The following is a 20,719-nucleotide window of genomic DNA, read 5'->3' on the forward strand; positions in this document are numbered from 1 at the left end:
AGGAAATGGCAGTGGCAAAACTAGAAGTTAGATTCTGACTCTAGGTTCTACTGTTTCTACGGGGTGAAGCTCTTTAGAGTTTCTCTTTAGGCCCAAACCATCAAAGCCTTATCATAGTTCATTCAGCTTCCTCAGTTATAAAAGAGGACCCTTCCTTTTAAGGTGTGTGTGTGTGTGTGTGTGTGTGTGTGTGTGTGTGTGTGTGTGTGTGTGTATAAACGAGTTAATGTGTACAAAGCAATGAGGAGAGTGCTTGGCACAAATAAATGCTCAATACATGGTAGCCACTGTTACTCATTAAGTGGTGCTGCTGTTATTTACTGAGCATCTACTGGGTTCCAACCATGTGGCAGGTGCTGCAACATTGGACCTAAACATGGTTCAAACTGAGAAATGAAGCCCCAGATCCCGGTCACTTCTAAAAGGCTTGTCCCCTGGCTGTCTTTCTTGCAGGTGGGAATTGGTTACCTGAGTGATCACCTTCTGTTTTTGATTCCTCTCACAGATCTCCCTTTTTTCTGATCAATGGGCCCTCTCTATGAGTGTTGTATGTCTCCAGAAATTCCTTTTTCCTAAATCTGGACACAAGGGGATGGGAGAGGTGACCCGTGAGTGATAAACACAGTGGTTCATAGGAAGGTCCAGTGGATGTGATCCAGGTGGATTTCGCGGAGCGAGTGAGGGATATATGTCCTTAAATATGAAAAATATTTTTAAAGGAAAAGCTTAGGGAAATAAGTAAAGAAATGGTGGACCCATTAGGTGTGGTTGGAGGGATGGGACTCTTAAACATCTAACAGGCATTTGCGTGGACATGCCTTTTAAAATTCTGCTGGCAATCCTGCAACATAAGAATTCTTTCTCCTTTTATTTTTTAAATGAGGAATTTGATTATCAAAAAAGTGAAGGGACTTGCCTAAAGTCAAACGGTTAGCAGGCGACAAAACAGCTTTGAATTTTGGGTTTCATCATTAGGGGCGCGGAGCCTAGAAAAAATTCCGGCGCTATTATCATTATTAGCATTCACTATTGAAAGGAGGGAAAGGGGAGGGTTAAGTGAAGGTGTTTTCAATGCGGAGGGGACGTCCTCCTTCCCAGGCTGAGGGGAAGGAGAGGGTGAATCTGTTAGAGAAAAGGCATTATTGGGTCTTGAGCCTTCTAAATCTGCTCCTGCCCCACCTCCTTGGCCTCATTTGGTTGTATATGTTAAACCGAAGCTGAGGAGAGGAAGCTGCACCCGAGGAGAAACACCTGTTGTGTGCGGGAGGCGGGGGTATACCCCAGACCGCCACAGCGCCCCCCCCCCCCCCCCCCCCCCCCCGCAGTGCTCGCCCAGGGTCACAGCGGAGCCGCTGGCGGAGACTCCGGCCAACAGCTGGACTTTGGAACTCCGCCCCCTTAGGCCCTCCCTCCAGGCCGGCACCCCGCCCCTCCTCCCCAAGGTGGCTGTGGCTCCCAGAAACAGCGGCGGCCGCGCTGCGGGGAGAGGACGGCGGGCGGGCCGGCCGGGAGGAGGGAGAGAACTGGCTCGCGGCCGCGGCGCTGAAGTTTCCTGCCCGCCGCGCTCCCACCCTCTGCTGGCGGCCCGGGCCATGCCGGAGCGCTGGGGTCGAGCGGCAGCATGAAGGGCGGCGACCGCGCTTACACCCGAGGTCCCTCTTGGGGGTGGCTCTTTGCTGCCAAGTGCTGCTGTTGCCTCCCGTGCAGAGGTGAGTAGCTGTTGGCGTTCTCGCCTTCTTTTAGCAAAGCCCGGGACCGCGGGGCGGTGGGGTGGGCGGGCGTGAGGGAGGGGATGGGAGGGCCGGTCGGGGGGGGTCGCGTCAGTTTCCCTAGCAGAAAGCGGGCTCGCTCGCGGGGAAGTTCGGACTCGGAGGCAGAGCTGCAGTTTGGCAACTCAGTTACTTACTTGTCAGCGACTTTGGATGTCAGGACTCCAGGCTGCCGGGGGGGAGGGGGTATGCGGGGGGATGGGGAGGAGGCCCTCTGGGGCTGTGCGTCCCAGTAGTGGCCGAGTCTCACTTCCCTCATCTCATTTACATATGGATCTCAGCGGAAGGATTAACGAGTGACTCCTAGCTATAGGAATGTATTTGACACTTGTCTCTACACTAGGAACTATTTTTGCCAAGTGACAATTTTCTTTGGGGACTGGAGCGGGCTTTTCTTTGCCTGGGCTTTCGCAGGCCAGCTGGGTGTGCAACTCTGGGCCGAGGTTCGCTCATTAATTAACCAAGAACTCTCTATGTACCCAATTAGGGCTGTATTTAACTATTCTGCTAATTTTAATGTTGTTGAGGAGATTGCGGGAAGCAACTAATTTCCCCAAAATCAGCCTGCAAAGCAAAATGGTGAGAAGGTTCACGGAGAGGTCTATCAGTTTTGGAGCCTCACCTGAAAAAGGAATAGGGCGTTTCCTAGACAGAGTTGACATATGTTCCTAAAACTGTCCCTGACACTTTAACAGTTCAGCTTGGAGGCTGGAGCAAGAGAGATTTTGTTTCTGTGTGGTTAGAAGTGAGAATATAGCCTCTCACTGGACATTTGCCATTTTTAAATTTCGCCTATTGGACCTCTTGCCTCCACCCCAATTTACAGTGCCTCAGTCTCCGTCGCCATCCTCATCTGACAAAGTCCGGATGCAGCTTTCTCTCTGAGTTACTGATAAATAAACTTCATTCATCATCATCTACGCCACCTACAACAGAGACCTGACACAGTCCTCATCCTGAGCTGATACAAGGCTACAAAAACTAATTAAATCTGAAGGACCTTTTCCCAAGTCATTAAGGTTCATAATGCCAGCATTAGGTTCTCAGTCTCTGCATTTAATTAGAACAGGCTGAAACTGTGTGGTAGCCAGCTCTAAAAGCCAGAATTCAGATGAAGAAGGAATCTTCGAGGGCCAGGGACCCTCACCAGCATCCAAGCCTAGTTCAGAAACATTCAAAACCAAGGCTGGGAATTGAAGGAAAGGGACATTAGAAAGGAGAGGAAGCAGGAAATGACCAAAGGGAATCTGAGTGGGTGGGATTGCTCTGCAGTCTGGGCTGCTTTCGTGGGGAAGGGTTTCCAAGCAGGATTTCTTGGGAGCCCATTTCCTGTCAAAAGGCAGAATTCGGGAACTTGGGCAGTGCTTTTCTAAAGCTCCTGCAGCTGCCTGCTTGAATCCAGATGTGTGGGAGCCCCAGCTTCCCTGCAGAGGAATTCTCCTGGGGTCTCTCAACCCTTTGCTTTGTGTATTGCCCCGGCTTCCCCTCCAGCTCCCAGGCCCAGGAAGTAGGGGTGGGGCGGGGAGCCCACCTCCTGCCTGCAGGACTGGGAAAGCTGTGGCTGCAGGCTCTGTGGCTGGCAGAGGGGGCGTGAGAGGGAACGGGGGTGTTGCAGGAGCCAAGCCAGAGCTCCAGGACACCACTGACCCTCAGCTGAAGGTGGAGGGAAGCCAAAGACCCAAGCAGTGAAAGCAGCATAAAAGGAGAAAGGGGGGTAACAGAAGTGGGTGCCTCGTCACTTTCTTCCACTTTACTCCTTACTCTTTCCTAGATGGGAGACATGAGGAAGATGGGAGGGGGAGCTGAGATATCCACCCTTTAAAGAACTCCTGGCCTCAGTGGCAGGGTGGTTATATCTGAGGTATGGGGCACTACCCCGAGGCTCCCTAGGTCTGCTCCAACAGAAAAGAGAGATCTGCGTCTCCACCCAGACTGGAGGCATCTATTCGGAAGCAGATTGCAAAGATAAGTCTTGTACTGAGCCTGAACAGAGCCCCGAACGCTGTGAGAGAAAGCTTGCCCAGTTGCAACACGGAGCAGGACCGAGGGAAATCTGAGAGGCTGACTGGAGTGGAGGGCAGCACAGCCAGGGACGGTTGCTTCTCTTTTCAGCCGAACCAGTTTCTCTAGTTGTACAGACTTCATACAATTGAAAGGTAGCTTCCCTTTTAAATAAAGGCAGCTGGCTATTTGGCCTCTCTCTCTCCTCAGAGAACTTGGCTCCTGCTGTTCCAGTAGCTGCACTCTGAAGCTAGTGGGTCAGAACCACTACCAAGGTTCCCAAGTCAAGGGGCCTTCCCAACTGGCTGCCAGTCACTCAGAATTCAAAGGGCTGAGGAAAGTCTAAGCCAAGTCCTTCTAAAGTCCGAAGAAAAGAGGAATTGGAATGTTCTGGTTATTTTTGATCGACCCAAAGCTAAGTGAGGCATCCTGGACTTTCCCTGGGTGGATCCTAAGTGGCTATACTTGTTAGCACAAGGGCGAGTCAAGGTTTTAGTGATATACCTGTGTGGTTTTTAAATATCGTATTTGAGAAAAACATGAGTGAAATTAGTTGAGCTTATTTTTTGACTTGGAAAAGTGAGGAAATCAACTGTTTTCTCTTCCGGTTTTTGGCTCTACTGAGTATGAGTATGGTAAAGGGGTTTGATGCGAGATGGTCTTTCTTCCCTACCCTGAAACTGGTGTTGAAGAGCAGAAAAACTGAAGACCAGGGATAGGCTGGAAATAGACATCAGGTGCAAAGGAAGAAAGACAGCAAATACATTTATAACTGCCTTTTTGAAAGTGAAAAATAGCCACACGTGAGATAATAGCATGTGTGCGTCCAAAAGCTGATTAATCATTGATGTCACACTTTGTGAGAAGTTTCAGGATTGCTGAAAGGCTATTTAGACTTTCCTTTAAGCCTGAAGAAGTGGGTCACTTCTGGATTCTCCTTCAGTTATCTCAAATTTTTAAAAAGCACCTTGTTTCAGAGACAAAAAGGAATTAAAATCACCGGGAAGTTGCTAAGTTCTGTGTTGCAGACTGAAATTTGTGACTTCTTAGATCATGGAGCCTAGAAATTCTTTCTGACCTTGCTAGGTGGAAGCCAGTTTTAGAGCCTTTAATTTTCTAGTCCACTTGTAATTAACTTTGAATATGTGGACAAAAGTGCCCTTCTTGGAAACCCTTCCTGATGGCTGTCCTCTTCTGCTTCTCCACAGTGTGTGCAGGATTTATTTATATTTATTACTGTATCACTGTCCTTGCATCTCAAACCCTCCTGCCATTGTGTGTCCCCATTCATGCTGCAAGTGCCAGGTTTAGGAGTCTAACTATCTCAGAGGTAAAGAGAGAGAGGAGTGGTGACTTAAGCAGACTGAATCAGCTTACAGGGGAGATGCTGGGATCACATTCCCATGGCTTTTTCACCACGTGGGCAGTTGGGTTCCAGCTTGACTCTGACGTCATGGGGCCTGGGTAAGGGCTATGAGGCTCCACAGGGCATCCCACGTCATCATCATCTGTTAGCTCTCTTTTTCCCCTACCTTTTCCCAGAATCACTAGACAGGGACCTTATGATTTGATGTGACTGCCTTTTCTATGGCCCATAAATTAATATAGCTCATTTTATAAACTGAATTTAATGTGTGAAAGCATGACATCAAGTTCCTTTAGAAAGGTGCTAGTAACCTCAAAGAGCAGCCCTTGTAACATTCACTATTACAGATTTAACTCACCACTCAAGGCACAAAATTCTTGGGACCTTAATGCACATACCCTTTCATTTCTTCATCTTCCAGGAAATGCCTGTATCACAAAGAAAACTCTATCAACCATTTAGCATGTATGTTTTTCCAGTGTATCTTTCAGGTTTTCTGCCTCCTGAGGAGATTTCCTAATGTAAGGAGAGTTCCCACACATACCTACTCTCCCCAACCCCAATCCTTCCTATGTCCCTTCCCCTATCTGATTCTCTAAGGTCTAGGAAGAAGGACATCCATGGTTACCTGGATAACAGTACTTAGTGCCAGTTGTAATGTCCCTAGTAGAAATGGTAGTGTATGGGTTTGGTAGGATGAAGTGGAAATTGGAAATGGAAGCCAAATATCTCTCCCCTGGTACAGCTGTGGGTCCCATAATCAGCCATAATGCCGTAGGCATCACCCCCATAGTTCCATGTGCTACAAGTTGGTTAAGTCCTAACATGAGATAAAAAAGCAAAAATTCAGACTCTGTAACCATGTTTTTATGAAAAATTATTTTAAAGTTAAAAAAAATAAGGGGCACCTGGGTGGCTCAGCTGGTTAAATGTCCAACTTCAGCTCAGGTCATGATCTCATGGTTTGAGGGTTTAAGCCCCACATCATGCTCTGTGCTGACAGCTCAGAGCCTGGAGCCTGCTTCAGATTCTGTGTCTCCCTCTCTCTCTGCCCCTTTCCCACTCACACTCTGTCTCTCTCTCTCAAAAAATAAATGAACATTAAAAAAAAAATTTCAAGTTAACAAATAAAAGTGAACATTGGAGGTTCACTTTTGAGCCCCATACTATAGGCATATCTTACACTGGAGAAGGGTTACTGATATTCTACTTCATGATCATTCCCCTCAAGAATCTTGACGCCGTTGTGCTCTTCTGCCCTAAAAATATTCCTTATCCTTTGAAGTGCTTCTCCTCTTTCAGTGAGTGAGTGGCTGCCGTCTCCTTCAGACCAAACCCCAGATTCTTCCTGAAGGAGGGCCCTACAAAAAGCATGGATCTGAAACCAGAGGGAGGGCTTCTTGAACAGAAGGGTCTAAATCATGGAAAGTTGGAGATCACTGAATAGATCTTTTATAGAGGAGGAAGCTGAGATACAGCCACTTACTAACAGGTCAGAACTAGAGCCCTTTTTCTGCGCTCTTTCCTCAACTCCGTTACTGTCTTCACGGGTGTGGACTTCTCATACTGTGGACACAGGTGAGGTCGAGACAGCTGAGAAGGGTAGAGGCAGTCCCTAAACTGGAACTAAGGTGTTGACTGTGGATTATCCGTAGTTCTGTGGGATGACTGCATTGCCTGGAGCCATTTGGAACTAGACCTGTCTGGTCAGCTTGGAAGGGCTATTTGAAGGGCTATCCTGACCACAGAAGGCAAAGACTGTCACATCCCTGACCTGAACCAGCTTGTGTGCATGTTCTTGATAAATATCTGTTCGTGTTTTTCCCTCTGGTTCAATTTTTTTCAGAAGGTCCCTTTTCTCCTTTCTTATCCCTTTTCTTGAAATGTACCCTTTCAGGTGGAAATGAACCAATGAAATGCATTCCTATCATTCTATCTTTGAGTGCCTCTGGTTTTTATGTAACACACAACGTTTCAATTCATTTGACAGATGTTTATGTGCTGACTGCCTGCCAACCCTGCACTAGGTACTGGGGGAGAATGGATGGGAATAATAATGGTGCTGGCCCCATTTGGGTGTTGTGAGGATGAGTTAAGAAAATGTATGTAAAGGGCTTAGCATAACACCAGGCATATAAAGTGGTTTTAAAAAGGTAGCTACTAATGGTAACAGTAATTTCATTGCTAGACATAGACCCTATCCCGATGGGACTCCCACCTAAATATTTGTGAGTCCTCTGGGTGGTAATACTATAAGTCTACGTTCCTAAGCAATTTCATGCTCTTGGTTCAAACCACTGTCAGCTGTGCCTCAATGCTGTGGCATCATCGCTGTGGGAAAGAAAGTTTGTGATGTGGAAGTATGATAGGGATCTCCTCCTTCCTTCTATTAAACCAATTTTAAAAAGAAACACATAACTCTCCTAGTGTTACAATCTCTGTGTGTTACATGGAAGAACATTCCAAAAAGGATACTGGCAAGAACACTAAGCATCCCTGAGTTGTTCTTCTCTGAGCGAGAGCACAAGGTACAAGAATTGGAGCATAACTACACTAATATTAAAATTCACATCCTGAGGACCCACCTGATATAAAAACACATCACTTCTTCTTTCCTGCCCTTTGACTTTGGCTAACAATCTAATGACACACATTTTTCTATTTACTTCAGCTAACATTTTTTGCACATGCGTCATATGCAAAGCTTTGCTAGTCTTCTTTTTTTCAATGTTTATTTATTTTTGAGAGAGAGACAGAGACAGAGGGTGAGTGGGGGAGGGGCAGAGAGAGAGGGAGACAGAATCTGAAACAGGCTCCAGGCTCCGAGCTGTCAGCGTAGAGCCCAAGGTGGGGCTCGAACCCATGAACTGTGAGATCATGGCCTAAGCCGAAGTCGGATGCTTAACCGACTGAGCCACCCAGGCACCTCTTTGCTAGTCTTCTTTAGACTGTTTTTGCCTAGATAAACATCATCACCTGCTGCCCACAGCAGCCCCCACGGTTCTGAGGTTTGGCCAGTATCTTGCAGATGGCGGACATGGGTAGTTTGGCTCCCCCACTGGGTCTGTTCAGTGACTAGTGGAGGATATCTTTCCTGGTTGACAAGTAACCTTCTGTGTTATACCTCGTGGAAGGAGGGGAAGCCCTGGTCACACCTGTGAGACAGCAAGAAGGCTTCCAGGTTGGCTTCAGCCAGGTAAAAGAGCAAAGATCACAGTTACAGAACAGGTTGTTCCACATTCTTCTTGCTTTCCTGGTGACCACAGTGAGGAAACTGTCCAATCGAAAGGAAGGGAAATCCCTTCTACCACTAGATTGAAACAGTACCTCATAAAACATTTCTGTTTCCAGGTGTTTGCTTTCCGTGGGGCAGGATTAGTTGAAAGCACGTGTTTGTTCTCCTGCAGCACCTGGTGTGTAACAGGCTCTCAGGACATTCCCACTATCTGCCCTCCTGTCGTTAGAACCTCCATATTGCTCCCATGGAAAAAGGGATGTTACCTTTCCCCATCCAAAAGGGAACCAAGCCTCGCTGTTAGAAAGAATGGCAAACACTCCACTTCTGCAAATTTTGAACCTCAGTCCCACACCTGTGCAGTGCCTCTTTCTCTTCTCTCTCTACTTGGAGCAGAAATTCTTGAAGAATGGTCACTGGGGAACATGATAGAAATGCAGATTCTTGGATCCATTGACTCAGACCCTGCAGTCTGTGTTTTAACAAGCCCTCCAGGTGGCTTGGTTTTTTTGTCTGTTTGCTCTTTTTCTTTCTACTCTCCACTTGACCCCCTCCCTCCTCCTACCTCCCCCCTTCTCCCAGCCCCAGCAAAAGCATTCTATAACTGAAGATGTCCTTCTTCCCTGGGGATTCCTGCTTTGAGAAGTGGAGGAGGCCCCTGTGAGACTCACTTTTCACTTGTGCGAATAGTGAGCTAGGAATCCCCTACGTTTTTCATGAACTCCTTTGCTTTTGTTTTGATTTTATTATCTGCTTTTATTTCATTACTCTTAAAGCTAACTATGCTCGCTGCAGAAAAAGTCAAGTTAGGCAAACAGAAGACCATAAAAGCATAACTTTTAGGATTATAGCATAATCCTAACCACTTAGAAACAACTACTTAACTACTTAATAGGTTCTTTTCTATATGTTTCCCCCCCTTAATAAATGGGTTCATATCTTACATAGTGCTTTATAACTTGATTTCCCTTAATCTTCTGAACGTCCTCCCAGGTAGAGGCATTTCCAAGGCATTTTTAACGGCTGCACAGTGTTTCACTGCAGACAAGACTTGATTGACCATTGTTAGTATTGATTTAATATAATGGGTAAAAGTTTAGTGAAGAGGGATGAGGAAGAGCCCTGGGTGGAGAAATAGATCTTTCCAGAATCAGATTCTACACCAGACTGATTCTTGTCCTCTGGTTTACACATTTCCACTCCCTATATTCCACCTTTCCTTTCCTTGGGATGTATGATTTACCCCACCAGAGAGGTATGATTTCTTACTCAGGAGATCAGCATGCACTGTAACAAGGACATAGGTTTCCCCCACTCATCCTTCTCTTCTTAAGTGGTGTTAGGAGTCTTCTCGCTCCTTAGGCACTGAGCAGGCCTAGGAATTTTTCTTTTCTTTCTTTAATTATTTTAAGACATACCTTTGAAAATAGGTCATTTTTAAATTATTGTAACTGGGAAAGAGCCTTGATTAATTTTTTCCTAGAATAATCGTATATAAATGTTGGGAAAGCATTTGGAAATACAAATAAGTGAAAATAAAATCTCATTACCTAGAGATAGCCATAGTGACACTTTGAATAAGCCTTTTAATCTTTTTTCCCATGTATCTATTTTTTTTCCCAGAAATACGACATAGTAGTATTATAAACTTCCTTCACATAACATATTGAACAACTTCTATGATGCTTTTTCTGTGTTCATTCAGTGAAATGCTGGAGCCAGGTTGAGATCATTAAATATTTAGGGTTTTGAGGGTGGATTGTTAAACCATTGGTAGCTTGAGATCATCCATGGCGGGATGTCATGAGATACCACAAATCAAGGGTTTTTTTTGTTTTTTTCAAAGAGCTGGTTTCTCAGCATACCACTAGATGCACATTTTACCTTGTGTGAATATGTTTTTTTAAATTTTCAACCTGTTTTTGCTTGTTTCCACTTTTTGCTATTGTAAGCAATATTGTAATGGCCAGTCTTATAGTTAAGTCTTAGCATACACCCATCATTACTTCCTTAGGATAAATCCCTAGAAGTGGGGTTCCTCCATCAAAGAACATTCAGAATTTCACAACTCCTTTGTTGCCAGTTAAACCCCCCTCCCCTTCCCCTTTCACACCCTGTGAAAGGAAGAGTGTACTGCTTTTTGTTTTAAGAGGATTTATGAGAAACCTCTGGGACAAGGAATTTCATCTCTCTCCTGTTGTTTGCTTCTGTTTACATTTTCTGAATTAACTTAATTCTTTTTATATAAGGAAACGCCCTGGCTAAGAGCCTTTGATTCTTAGGCTACATAGTGATATGCAAGTTGTAAAAAATATGTTTTGTGTTTGTGCTGGGTTGAGAGGCAATATATCATGATGATTAAGAGCTTAGACTCTGGAGCCAGAATGAGTTTGAATCCCAGCTCTGCTACTTATCTGTGTGACCTTGTGCAAATTATACAAACTCTTTGGCTCATTTTCTTCATCTGGAAAACGGAGATGATGAAGGAATCTAGTCTTGGGGTTTCTACAAGGCTTAGATGAGTTGACATACGTAAACCACTTAGAACCGGCACATGGTAAGTTCTAGGTAACTGTTAGGTTATTATTAACATTAACAAGTATATAGAAGTCTCTGTGGAACTGTGCCAACTTTCACATTCAGATTATTTCATTAGCTCCTTCATCATATGGGAAATCGAGCTGAGCATTTCTTGTATCAACCCCCAAATATTTGAGTACCACGTGGCAGGTATTGAACTAGCGACAGTAGAGAACTTAAAATGTTTTCATCCCCTTGAGGATCTTACAGTCCAACTTGAGAGCTGTTCCATAAATATGAAACAGTAAATAATAACAAAAAACAATGGGGAATAGTTGCTGAAGACAATAAGGGGAGAGATACTCCAGGGTCCTACCTGATTGCTGACTAAAATAATTATGCAAAATCTGCTGGAAGCACAGTGGCCTGGGCTGGTCTGGGAGGACTTCTCAGGAGATACAAAGTTGTCTCTGGGCCCTAAAGGGCAAGATGGGGTTTTTAAAGGGCTGAATATATGGTGAGAGCAGAGCAGCGGGTACATGCAGGGGACCCCAGAGGAAATCAGGTCAGACCTGCCTTCTAGAAGTACACTGTCCAGTTCGGTGGCCATTATCTGTATGCGGCTATTGAAGACTTGAAATGAAGCTAGTTCAAACTGAGATGTGCTGTAAGTATGAATTACATATCAAATTTCAAAGATTTAGTACAAAAAAACCACATTGAGAATCTCAATAATTTAGGTATTGATTGATTACATATTGAAATGACAATATTTTGGAGATTTGGGGTTAAATACAGTATATTAAAATTAATTGCACCTGTATATTTTTACTTTTTATCATGACACTAGAAAAATTTTAATTGTGTAAAACTTATATAACATTATTTTATATTATGTAAAAAATAAAATCATATGTGTGGGTCACATTTATGGCTTGCAATTTATTTCTGTTGGACAGAGCTGTCTGAGAGCTTATAGTCCATGATACAGTGATGTGCCAGAGTAGAAAGTTTCCATCCCATCCCAGGGCCAACCCTAGGCTCTCTTCCCAGCCATCTCCATGATTGTAGGAGGATGCAATCTCTCTGATGCTGAAAGATGCCCACGGGCCTTCTCAACCTAAACTTTTAAGAGAGGCAGTTTCCTATTTTCATTTCTGAGCAACATAGTTTGTGAGGAAACAGGGCTTAGATTGCAAGTTCTCCCACAAAGCTCAGACAAGCCAGCTTTTAGGAATATAATGAGGGAAGATCCTGAAAACAGTGCTAAAAACAGGAAGAGTGACAACATGCTACCATCTCCCAACCCCGTAACCCCTCAACCAAAACCCTCTGGTCCTGCTCCTTTATGTAACAAAAACAGCATTGCTGGCTGGCATGTCCCCAGGGTCTGAGGGAGAAGATGGCTGGTATGGCAGGGCAGAATGGAGATGGAGAGATGTGACTAGGTGGGTCCGTGGAGCCCCAGGCTGAACTCGGGCAAGTTTCATTTTGTCCTTTAACTAAATGATGTGTGAGTGTTCAAATGTATCATTCTGAGCAGCATTTTTTATCTTTATTTTTGTCCTCATGCAGCATCACCAGGTGTCTCGCTGAGCACAGTGCTATCCAGGGTATTGGGGTCATTTCCCTATTTGTCTAGAGAAAGCTGTACATGTAGCCTGTCTTGATTATACATCATAGAACACTAGAATTTTACAGCATGTCAGATCATAAAGTTCTGAGTTTTATACATGAGAAGAACACTTAAGAAAAAAGAAATGACTTATCCGAGGTGTCAACTGGTAATTCATGAAATGAGATCATTCTGTCTGTAGCATATTGCTTGTGTTTTTTAGAGAAGATGACGAAAGGTAGACTAGTCCTGTCATTTTGTTTGGGGGGATGGAAAGGGTAGAGGCGCTGGATCAAGTCTGAGAGGAGACCCAGCTCTTTGGAAGGAATCTAAGGGCTGGGGATCCTAGTGAATCAGAAATCACTCTTAGCTTCCTGGAACTGTGTCCTAGCTACCTGCTCTAGATTTGCTCCTGTAGAAACCTGCCCCATGGTTTCCACTTACATCTGGTGTTTCTAAATGTCTAGAGGGATTCTGGGGGAACTTACCTGCTCTGAAATCGCAGCTGGACTCCCCGAATTTAGAACTGAGGGCTAGGTCCCACTGGCTCTGATGAAATCAGCGTCTGCCCCATTGGCCTGGAGTCTCCAAGCAAGACTAGCCAATTCAGGGGACCTTCTTGGGATATCTCAAAGGGCCTTTCTGTGACCTTCCAAGCAAAATGGAAGGTCAGGTTGATCTGAAGCCAGGCCTTGATAGCCAATGTGCTCCAATCTAATCAGGTTCCCATGAGGTCTTCCTGGAGAACCCAGGCTATCTGTGGCTGCCACAATATTCCAGGGATGTTACCCAAGGTCTCTTGCACTGGTCATTTCTGACTCCTCCAAGACTGGGGGATAATCAGAAATCATAGCCAGGGAATGAAATAGACATGGCACTTCCCTCAAAAACTTACGGTTTAGAGGGGACAACAGATATCACATACCTTTTTCTAAGTGTTCTCAGAGGATGCTGTGAGAATATCTGTTGGTAGTAGGAGTCAGGGTAGAATTTAGATTGGGTGGGAACCCTGCCTGAAGAACTAACAAAGTACCTAAAGTCTAGTTACTACCACTCTTCTGGTCCCCAAATGAGTATTATTTGCATTCTGGACCAAGCTAAAGAGTCCTTCCAAAAGGTTTTGCTAAATATTATGGGAAAACACAAGGGGAGTAGAATAAAAGAAGCATAAAGCCAGACAGTTTTCTAAAATTCATTTTTTTGGTACCTTGTTCAAAGCTGGCTTGCTTCAAGGGCTCATGTACTATTCTTAAGTCCCCAGGCACCAGAGGAACCTGTACTGTGTCCATAAGGGATCATTGCTGAGGCCCTCACTTGCTAACTCATGACATGGGGAGCTGTCATCTTGTGATCGGAGCTCCCCTTCCTACATATTTTGTCCCTGGAATCCAGTTAAAGGGGCCAGATTCCCATTCACCATTCTGCACTTTGGGCCTTCCCATCTGGCTTAGTTTCTGCTCTAAGGCGTTGTCATCCACCGCTGCTGTCTCCCACAGTGATACGCCACTGATCATGCACGCTGGCAGGTCCCACTGAGGCTAAGTGACCCTCTCTTGGCAATCTTATAGACTTGACTCTACAACATATGGGACACTGTGCTCAGAGTACCTTGAGATCTTTCCCAATTCCCATTTCAAAAGGGGATTTAAAAAATATGTTTACTTGGATTCTGCATGAAAGCAGGGGAAGACCTCAATAACCTTTTGAGGTTTTCTTCAGTCTTTCTAATTTGTAGGTGCCTTTTTATGTGTGTGCACTATGGTTAGGAAGTTCTACCCCCTTCTCAATTTAACTTCTATCCTAACCACCAAATAGTGCTTCCATTTTAGAGTGGCAGCAGCCAACTCTACCAGAGTGTCTGTGGATCTCTCCAAACAGCCAGTTTCCCAGCCCATTCCCAGTGAGGTGGTCAGGTCTAAATTTAACCATGACCTTCCGCCAGCATATGCAAGCTAGGGCTGCAAGAGCAAAATCAGAGCTGGACTGTTCTCAGGGGTGTGTGTGTGTGTGTAGGAGTTAAAAGAGAAGGTAAGCAAAGCTTCCCAAAAGGCCAGATGAGCCCTGGGGGAAGAGAAGATGTTCAGGGCAGGGAGAATATAGTCATCCCAAGTGACTATGGGAGTTTATGCCAGCTTGGCCAGGTCTTGTGGAGAAAATCAGCCAAATTCTCCACTCTCTCAGTTTCCTCCCATATAAAGTATCTGTGACGTAATTCACCTGGATTTGTAATTACCATGGCTGCCTGCCAAGCATTATACCACACTTATGTGCTCACTCTTGTCTCTTATTCCACAATTACTGATCCCAGGTTTGTGAGATACAATCTGCACATTGTCTTGTATAGACAATAAGGGGCTGAAACAAGATTTCAGCTCTTGTTTACTTGTCTGGCTTGCATCTTTTTCTGTATCAGTGGGTACGTATCTCAGACACAGGTCAAGGGCAGTGCTGTAATTCTATTGGTGGAATGGTCTTACACATTTTTATACCAAATACGTATGAATGCAAAGCACTGAAAGTGGTGTAGTTCATAAAATTTAGCTCATTATAATTTAGTCACACCTTCAATTTGTATTTATAGTCATGATTAACATCCTATACCATAAAATTTATAGGCATATATGTGACATCGTGTGTGTGTGTGTGTGTGTGTGTGTGTGTGTGTGTGTGTGTGTGTGTGTGTATATATGACATTTTTAGAATGGCATCAGCTTGGGACTCAAATAGGACAATCTTTTTTTAAGTAGGCTCCACACCCAATGTGGGGGCTTGAACTCATGACCCTGAGATCAAGACTCACATGCTTTACTGACTGAGCCTGTCAGGCACCCCACAAATAGGACAATCTTTATTTTCTGTTTGATCCCTAACAACAGATTGGAAGTAATGTAGAGGCAGATTTGGAGACGCTGCCTTGAATCTATGTCTTTCTGAAATGCCTTGGCTCACAGCTAAGAGAAGAACCAAACTACAGAGCTTCTGGAACTGGGGTTCTAGCAATCTCTGAATGTGCCCATCACAACAGGGATGTGTCTAAGGAGGGAGCATGGGCCAGTTGGCTCTCTTGCGCTCATCTGTCATTTTCTGTAGGTAATGTAGAGGAGTTCTACAGGCAATTTTCTATTTAGCTCTAGTCTCCAAGGGAAGGGCCCACATTAGGGAGGGTCAGACTGGTTCCATCAGGCAGCACTTACTAAGCGCATTGCGTTATTCTAGTTACTGAACTTATTTATGCCAGTTTATTCATCTGTATACTTGGGAAAATATACTTATCTATGCCTAAGGTATTTGTAAGGATTCAAATAAAAAAAGATGTGGACCGTGTGTGACATTTAGTATATAGTTCCTGGCTTCCTGGCCCATAGAATATACTTGATAAATGCTAGTTTATGAAAAATGATATTTTTTCTTATTATTAGACATTTCTCTGACTTACAGGGCAGTAGTTTTAGGTGAGCCATTAAGTGGGGTGGGGATTAGTGAATATTTTTCAAAACTCTCTGGGAAAACAGACATATAACTTATGCTTGTAATTACTGGCCTTTTGCTCAATTTTTGGTCCCTAGGAGTGTCCCTGTTGAAAACAAGTTGCCGATCTGGTGGATCATAGGGCTGATTCAGGGTGACAGTTTTTATTAAGAAAGAGATAAAAGGTTGGGGCACCTGGGTAACTCATCCAACTCTTGATTTAGGCTCAGGTCATGATCCCAGGGTCGTGGGATCAAGCACCAAGTTGGGCTCCATGCTGAGTGTGCAGCCTGCTTAGGATTCTCTCTCTCTCCCTCTGCCCCTCACCCCCACTCATGCATGCGCTCTCTCTCTAAAAAGAAAGAGATAAAAGGTCTCCTCCCTACATCTGGAGGCCAGTATGTTGGGTTCTTAAGCAATTCTTCAGCATGTCACTGCTAAAGATCTTTATTTATTAGTTTATATTTATTTCTTAGTTTAGTGTATGCCATTATCCTTTGTTCATGTCTAAAGCAAATCATCTTAGATGTGTTTCTGTAATTAGTACAGTTATCAGCTGTGTTCTGGTAAATATCTGATCTGCCATTTATGGGTCAGAAATTTCTGTTCTGTCATCAGTAACCAATCAGGACTTCTTGTATTTAGTAACCACATTTATCACTTTTAGACAAAAAAAAAAAAAAAACTTGACATTTGGTTAAACGTGTTGTTGGTTGGATTTAGATTACTTTCTGCAATAGTGAAACTCACTTATAGATCTTCAGGTTCAGTGGGAAGAGGGAAGTCAAAAGTCCCCCAAATTGACTCCCATTAGGCCTGTCTACACTGAGTCCTGTCATGTGCCCATCCTTGAATTGCTCCCCATGTCCCAGGAAATAAAATACTCAGGTTCTTTTTGGCTCTGCCTCTGGCGGTGGGGTTGGAGGTGGAGATTGAGCAGGAAACAGGATTTCTACATACAAAGCTGGGCAATCTGGGATGCTCTTGTGAAGGGGAAAGAGAAGTGGGTACTGGGGAGGGGGCCAGCATGTGTCCTCTCTTGACCAGTGTGCATCTTCGTCTGCTGAGAAACCGCAGTGAGGTTAAGCCCAGCTGAAGTCCCACTGCCTCTCATGTTGTACATGCTCAGAGGACAGGGTGACTGGCCCCTCTAGAGGAGAGTAAGGAGATGTGTGCAGGTGAGGCCTTGTGAGGAAGTAACGCAGGGACTGGGTCTTGAAGGGGAGGGAGAGGGGGAATATTCTTCATCTAAGAAGTTAGGCAAAGGAAATAGCATGAGGAAGGACATAAAGTCCTGGATGCGAATGGAGTGTTATGGAAATGAGGAACAGATAGTGATCTACCGTGTGACTCTAGTATCTCCTTTGGTCTCCAGCTTCTGGGAGTCAGCCTGCACATTTCACAGATGAGAAGACTGAGGCTCAGAGAGACTAAACCGTTCTCCCAAGAGCATGTGGGTAATAAGTTGAATCCTGGTTTTCCTCTCCAAGTTCTACTCTTTCTCCTACTTACCCTGCTGCAAACTAGATTCTGCTCCTTGTATCAAGTTCTATTTTTTCATTTACCATCCTGGAATCTGGTACAGTTCCATATTATGTCCCTGAAACTGTAGGATGGCTTAGCAGTTCCACAAGCAGCCTTTCTTGTGGGGTATTACTTTTATTTGCATATATAAACCCTGTGCCGCCAAAGGTCTTAACATAAGCATTGCCTGGCATACACACACACACGTTTATACCCTAAATAGCAGAGGCCTAGAAATGTTTGTCTACTTTTGCCAACATCTGACTGTGATTATCTTTAACCACAGTCACACTGTTTGTCTCTTAAAATAGCACTGACTCTCCCAAGGAGGCTGTTTCTGGTTGTCACAGCCCTCCCAGAACTGTTCCACCTGCCTTCTCCTGGTAGCCTCGGCAGCCCGTGATTTACTGTGATTACTTTCACTGACTGCTCCCTTATGGTGACCCTCCAGAATTCTTCCTTAGGATTCACAGACCTCTCCAGGTGGTCCCAGAGCCCACCTCTTGACTCACGTATAGCTTTCCCTGCCAGTCCATTGGCCTTTTTTCCTTCCTACTCCTGGCTCTGCCCTCAGGCCATGTCAGTATGCAGGGCTCGACTTCCCACTTCCCCAGAGGAGAGCAGCCCAAAAAGGTCAGGCTATGCCTGACCTGTGGGATGGACCTGGCCAATTTTGGAAAGGCTGCCCCCCAGCATGGATATTAAAAATTTGTCTTTGCTTGGGGTTCTGCCTCCCAGAAACTCAATATTCCCCTATGCTAGCCCTGGGTTCTTTTGCTTTAAAGTAAAAGCCTGATTTTGACTTTGACCTTGATGAGAGTAAAAGGAGAGAATGAAGAAGGTATTTTTACCTTATAGTTTCTACCTTTGCATCACCCTGTCCCGCCCTCCTCCACCCCTTAGAATAATACATCATACCAAGCTAGGGGAAACCACTACCTGAAAGAGCCTAGTGATCTTTCTCAAACCATCACCAGGATCAAGGGAATGAACATCAACTTACATACGTGATTCTGGGTTGTGTGCTCTGGGCTTGGATCCTTTCACTAAGAAATCCTTTTTCTGAACAATTGGGGTGACATGTGGGTGGCAAACACAAAAGCCAACAGAGTAAGAACGGTGAAAATATAGATTGTCAGGATTGCTTTCCCATTTTTCAGGCTTGCTCTGTGATTTGAACAGTGTGTTCTCCAGAGCGGGCACGTGGAGGTCACCCGCTGAGCTCTGGTAAGAGCTACTCTTGGTGCCACTGTGGGACTATATTGCTCTCCCTGAACCACAAATGTTCTTTCTGCATAACCTTGTAAAAGTAGAATTGAAAGTTGAGGTGCCTAATTGTGGAAAATAGGTTTGGGAGATGAAGATTACAGATGAGCTCATGAAAGCCCTATAAATATTTTTATGATCCTTAAAATAAATTATCCCACTAAATATAAGGAGAAGGAGTACCATGCAGTTTCCATTCTGTTGGAGTAGAAGTATTTCAAAGTTTCCTAATGCAAAATTTGAACTAGATACTTTTCAATTCATTTTTGGGTGTAGATAATGGGTGTGTTAAGACACTTTCAACCCCACCCCCACTGTGGTCCTTCATCCAGATGGGACTCAAAACTTTAGAAGAATATAGGCTTTAGAGTCCAGCAGACCTGCCCTGAATACTCACTCCGTCATTTACCAGCTGTGTCACCTGCTATAGGGATTTAACGTCTCTGGGCCACATTCTCATGGGCAGCAAAATGGACATAATAGCACCTATGTGCATGAAGTGTACAAGTGTTACTGAGAATGGCATTGAAATGCTTAGCATTTCTGTCATGTTGTAAGTTCTCTTAAAGAATAGCATATAAACGTACAGACGATGATTGTAAAACATGGCTGTACATGTACAAGGGGTTAAAGTGGTAACTTTTGTGTTGTATAAATTCTATCACGATAAAAAGAATTTTAAAATTATACCCCCCAAAATGCTAAGTGTATGTGTGAAAGAGAGCATTTTATTAATTTATAAGAAACTAGAAGGAAGCTCACCAAAACATGTTATATGGAAGGATTCTGAATTACTTCTTTATCCTCTTCCTTAAATTTTAATTTTTCTAAATTTCTACAATAACATTACTTACTTCTGTGGCTAGAAAATATTAAGTTACAACAAAAGCCTAAATGGACAGATGCATAAACAAAACAATGGCAGGCCACCCACACTGTCAAGCAGGTGCCAGGACTCTTTGCTCTCCACCTGCCCTGTCATTCTTGGAGCTGGTGGGGGCAGGGTCACAAGTGCAGTCTCTCCCTGTCCTCCTCCTGCACTGCCCTCTGTCCTAGTCAGCTGTCTACCATATCCATGGCCACAGTCAGGGGAGGAATTGAGTGGGACAGTATAGATGGTTCCTTGTGACCCATCCCTCTGAGCTGCGGTGACTATAGGTGCCACATCAGTTTTGACTCCCATGTACAGAGTTTCTGTACCTTGGGGTTTTTTGGTGTCATGTATTTCGTAAAGATGCATGTGCACCCAGAGGTGTTTTTCAGTCCCTGTGCTTGATCTGTGGCATTGCGATGTGTCAGAACACCGAAGAGCAGGGTGGCAACTGCCCCTACCTACACTACTCACCCCTTCCCATTGCACATGACTGAGAATTCCCTTCTTCCAAACACATACACTAGAATGGTATTCCTGACATTAGAGCCTCTAACCTGTCCTGAGACTTCATTGGAAAATCTACTTGTTAACTTTATCCCCCTTATCATCCCAATGCCCAACCAACTCCTTCTGATTGTCTCCAGCATGAATGATTTAAAAATAATGATGCATTTATCCAGCACTTATTGAACCTAAATATACTGAAACTTAAAACAGAGAAAAATAAAATCACATTTATTGTAGTTTTTGCATGAAGGGATTTATGCTTTGGAGAAATTATTCTGTAGTCCTCATATGGGACATTTTAGGTCCTTAAACTTTGGTGTTCAGTGATATCCTCTCTTATATGGGGACCCACAATGGTGACATGTGGCCCAGAGGAGCATAGGAACTGCCCTCAAGAGCCAGAGCCTGAGAGATCTATCTGCTTCTTACACATCTGGTGAGCTCAGTGCTCCCACAGCATGCTGCATACACTGAGCTATGAAAATACCCAGGCTATGAGATGTGTGACAAAGCTTCTTAATCCTTTCTTATAGTCCTGTCTCCTTAAAAGCTCCATAACTTTGATTTATAAAAT

At 44.4% G+C, this 20,719-nt stretch overlaps 1 protein-coding gene across 23 annotated transcripts in view; it reads left to right on the top strand.

The window, feature by feature from the left end:
• Window positions 1-20,719, top strand: part of KALRN (kalirin RhoGEF kinase) — a 661,810-nt gene that overhangs the window by 543,516 nt on the left and 97,575 nt on the right. For 3 of the 23 annotated variants that reach the window (XM_027061053.2, XM_027061054.2, XM_027061055.2), the window contains exon 1: window positions 1,402-1,709. The exons of 16 other annotated variants lie outside the window; for them this stretch is intronic. In XM_027061053.2, coding sequence (XP_026916854.1) covers window positions 1,622-1,709 — 88 coding nt within the window. In that variant the 5' untranslated portion in view covers window positions 1,402-1,621. Of the gene's footprint in view, window positions 1-1,367; window positions 1,710-20,719 lie in introns of those variants that run through there. 4 more of the 23 variants (XM_027061049.2, XM_027061050.2, XM_027061051.2 and 1 more) reach the window with 3 other exon arrangements.

The sequence above is a fragment of the Acinonyx jubatus genome, chromosome C2 (genome assembly GCF_027475565.1).
Source record: "Acinonyx jubatus isolate Ajub_Pintada_27869175 chromosome C2, VMU_Ajub_asm_v1.0, whole genome shotgun sequence".
In the NCBI taxonomy this organism is placed as follows: Eukaryota; Metazoa; Chordata; class Mammalia; order Carnivora; family Felidae; genus Acinonyx; species Acinonyx jubatus.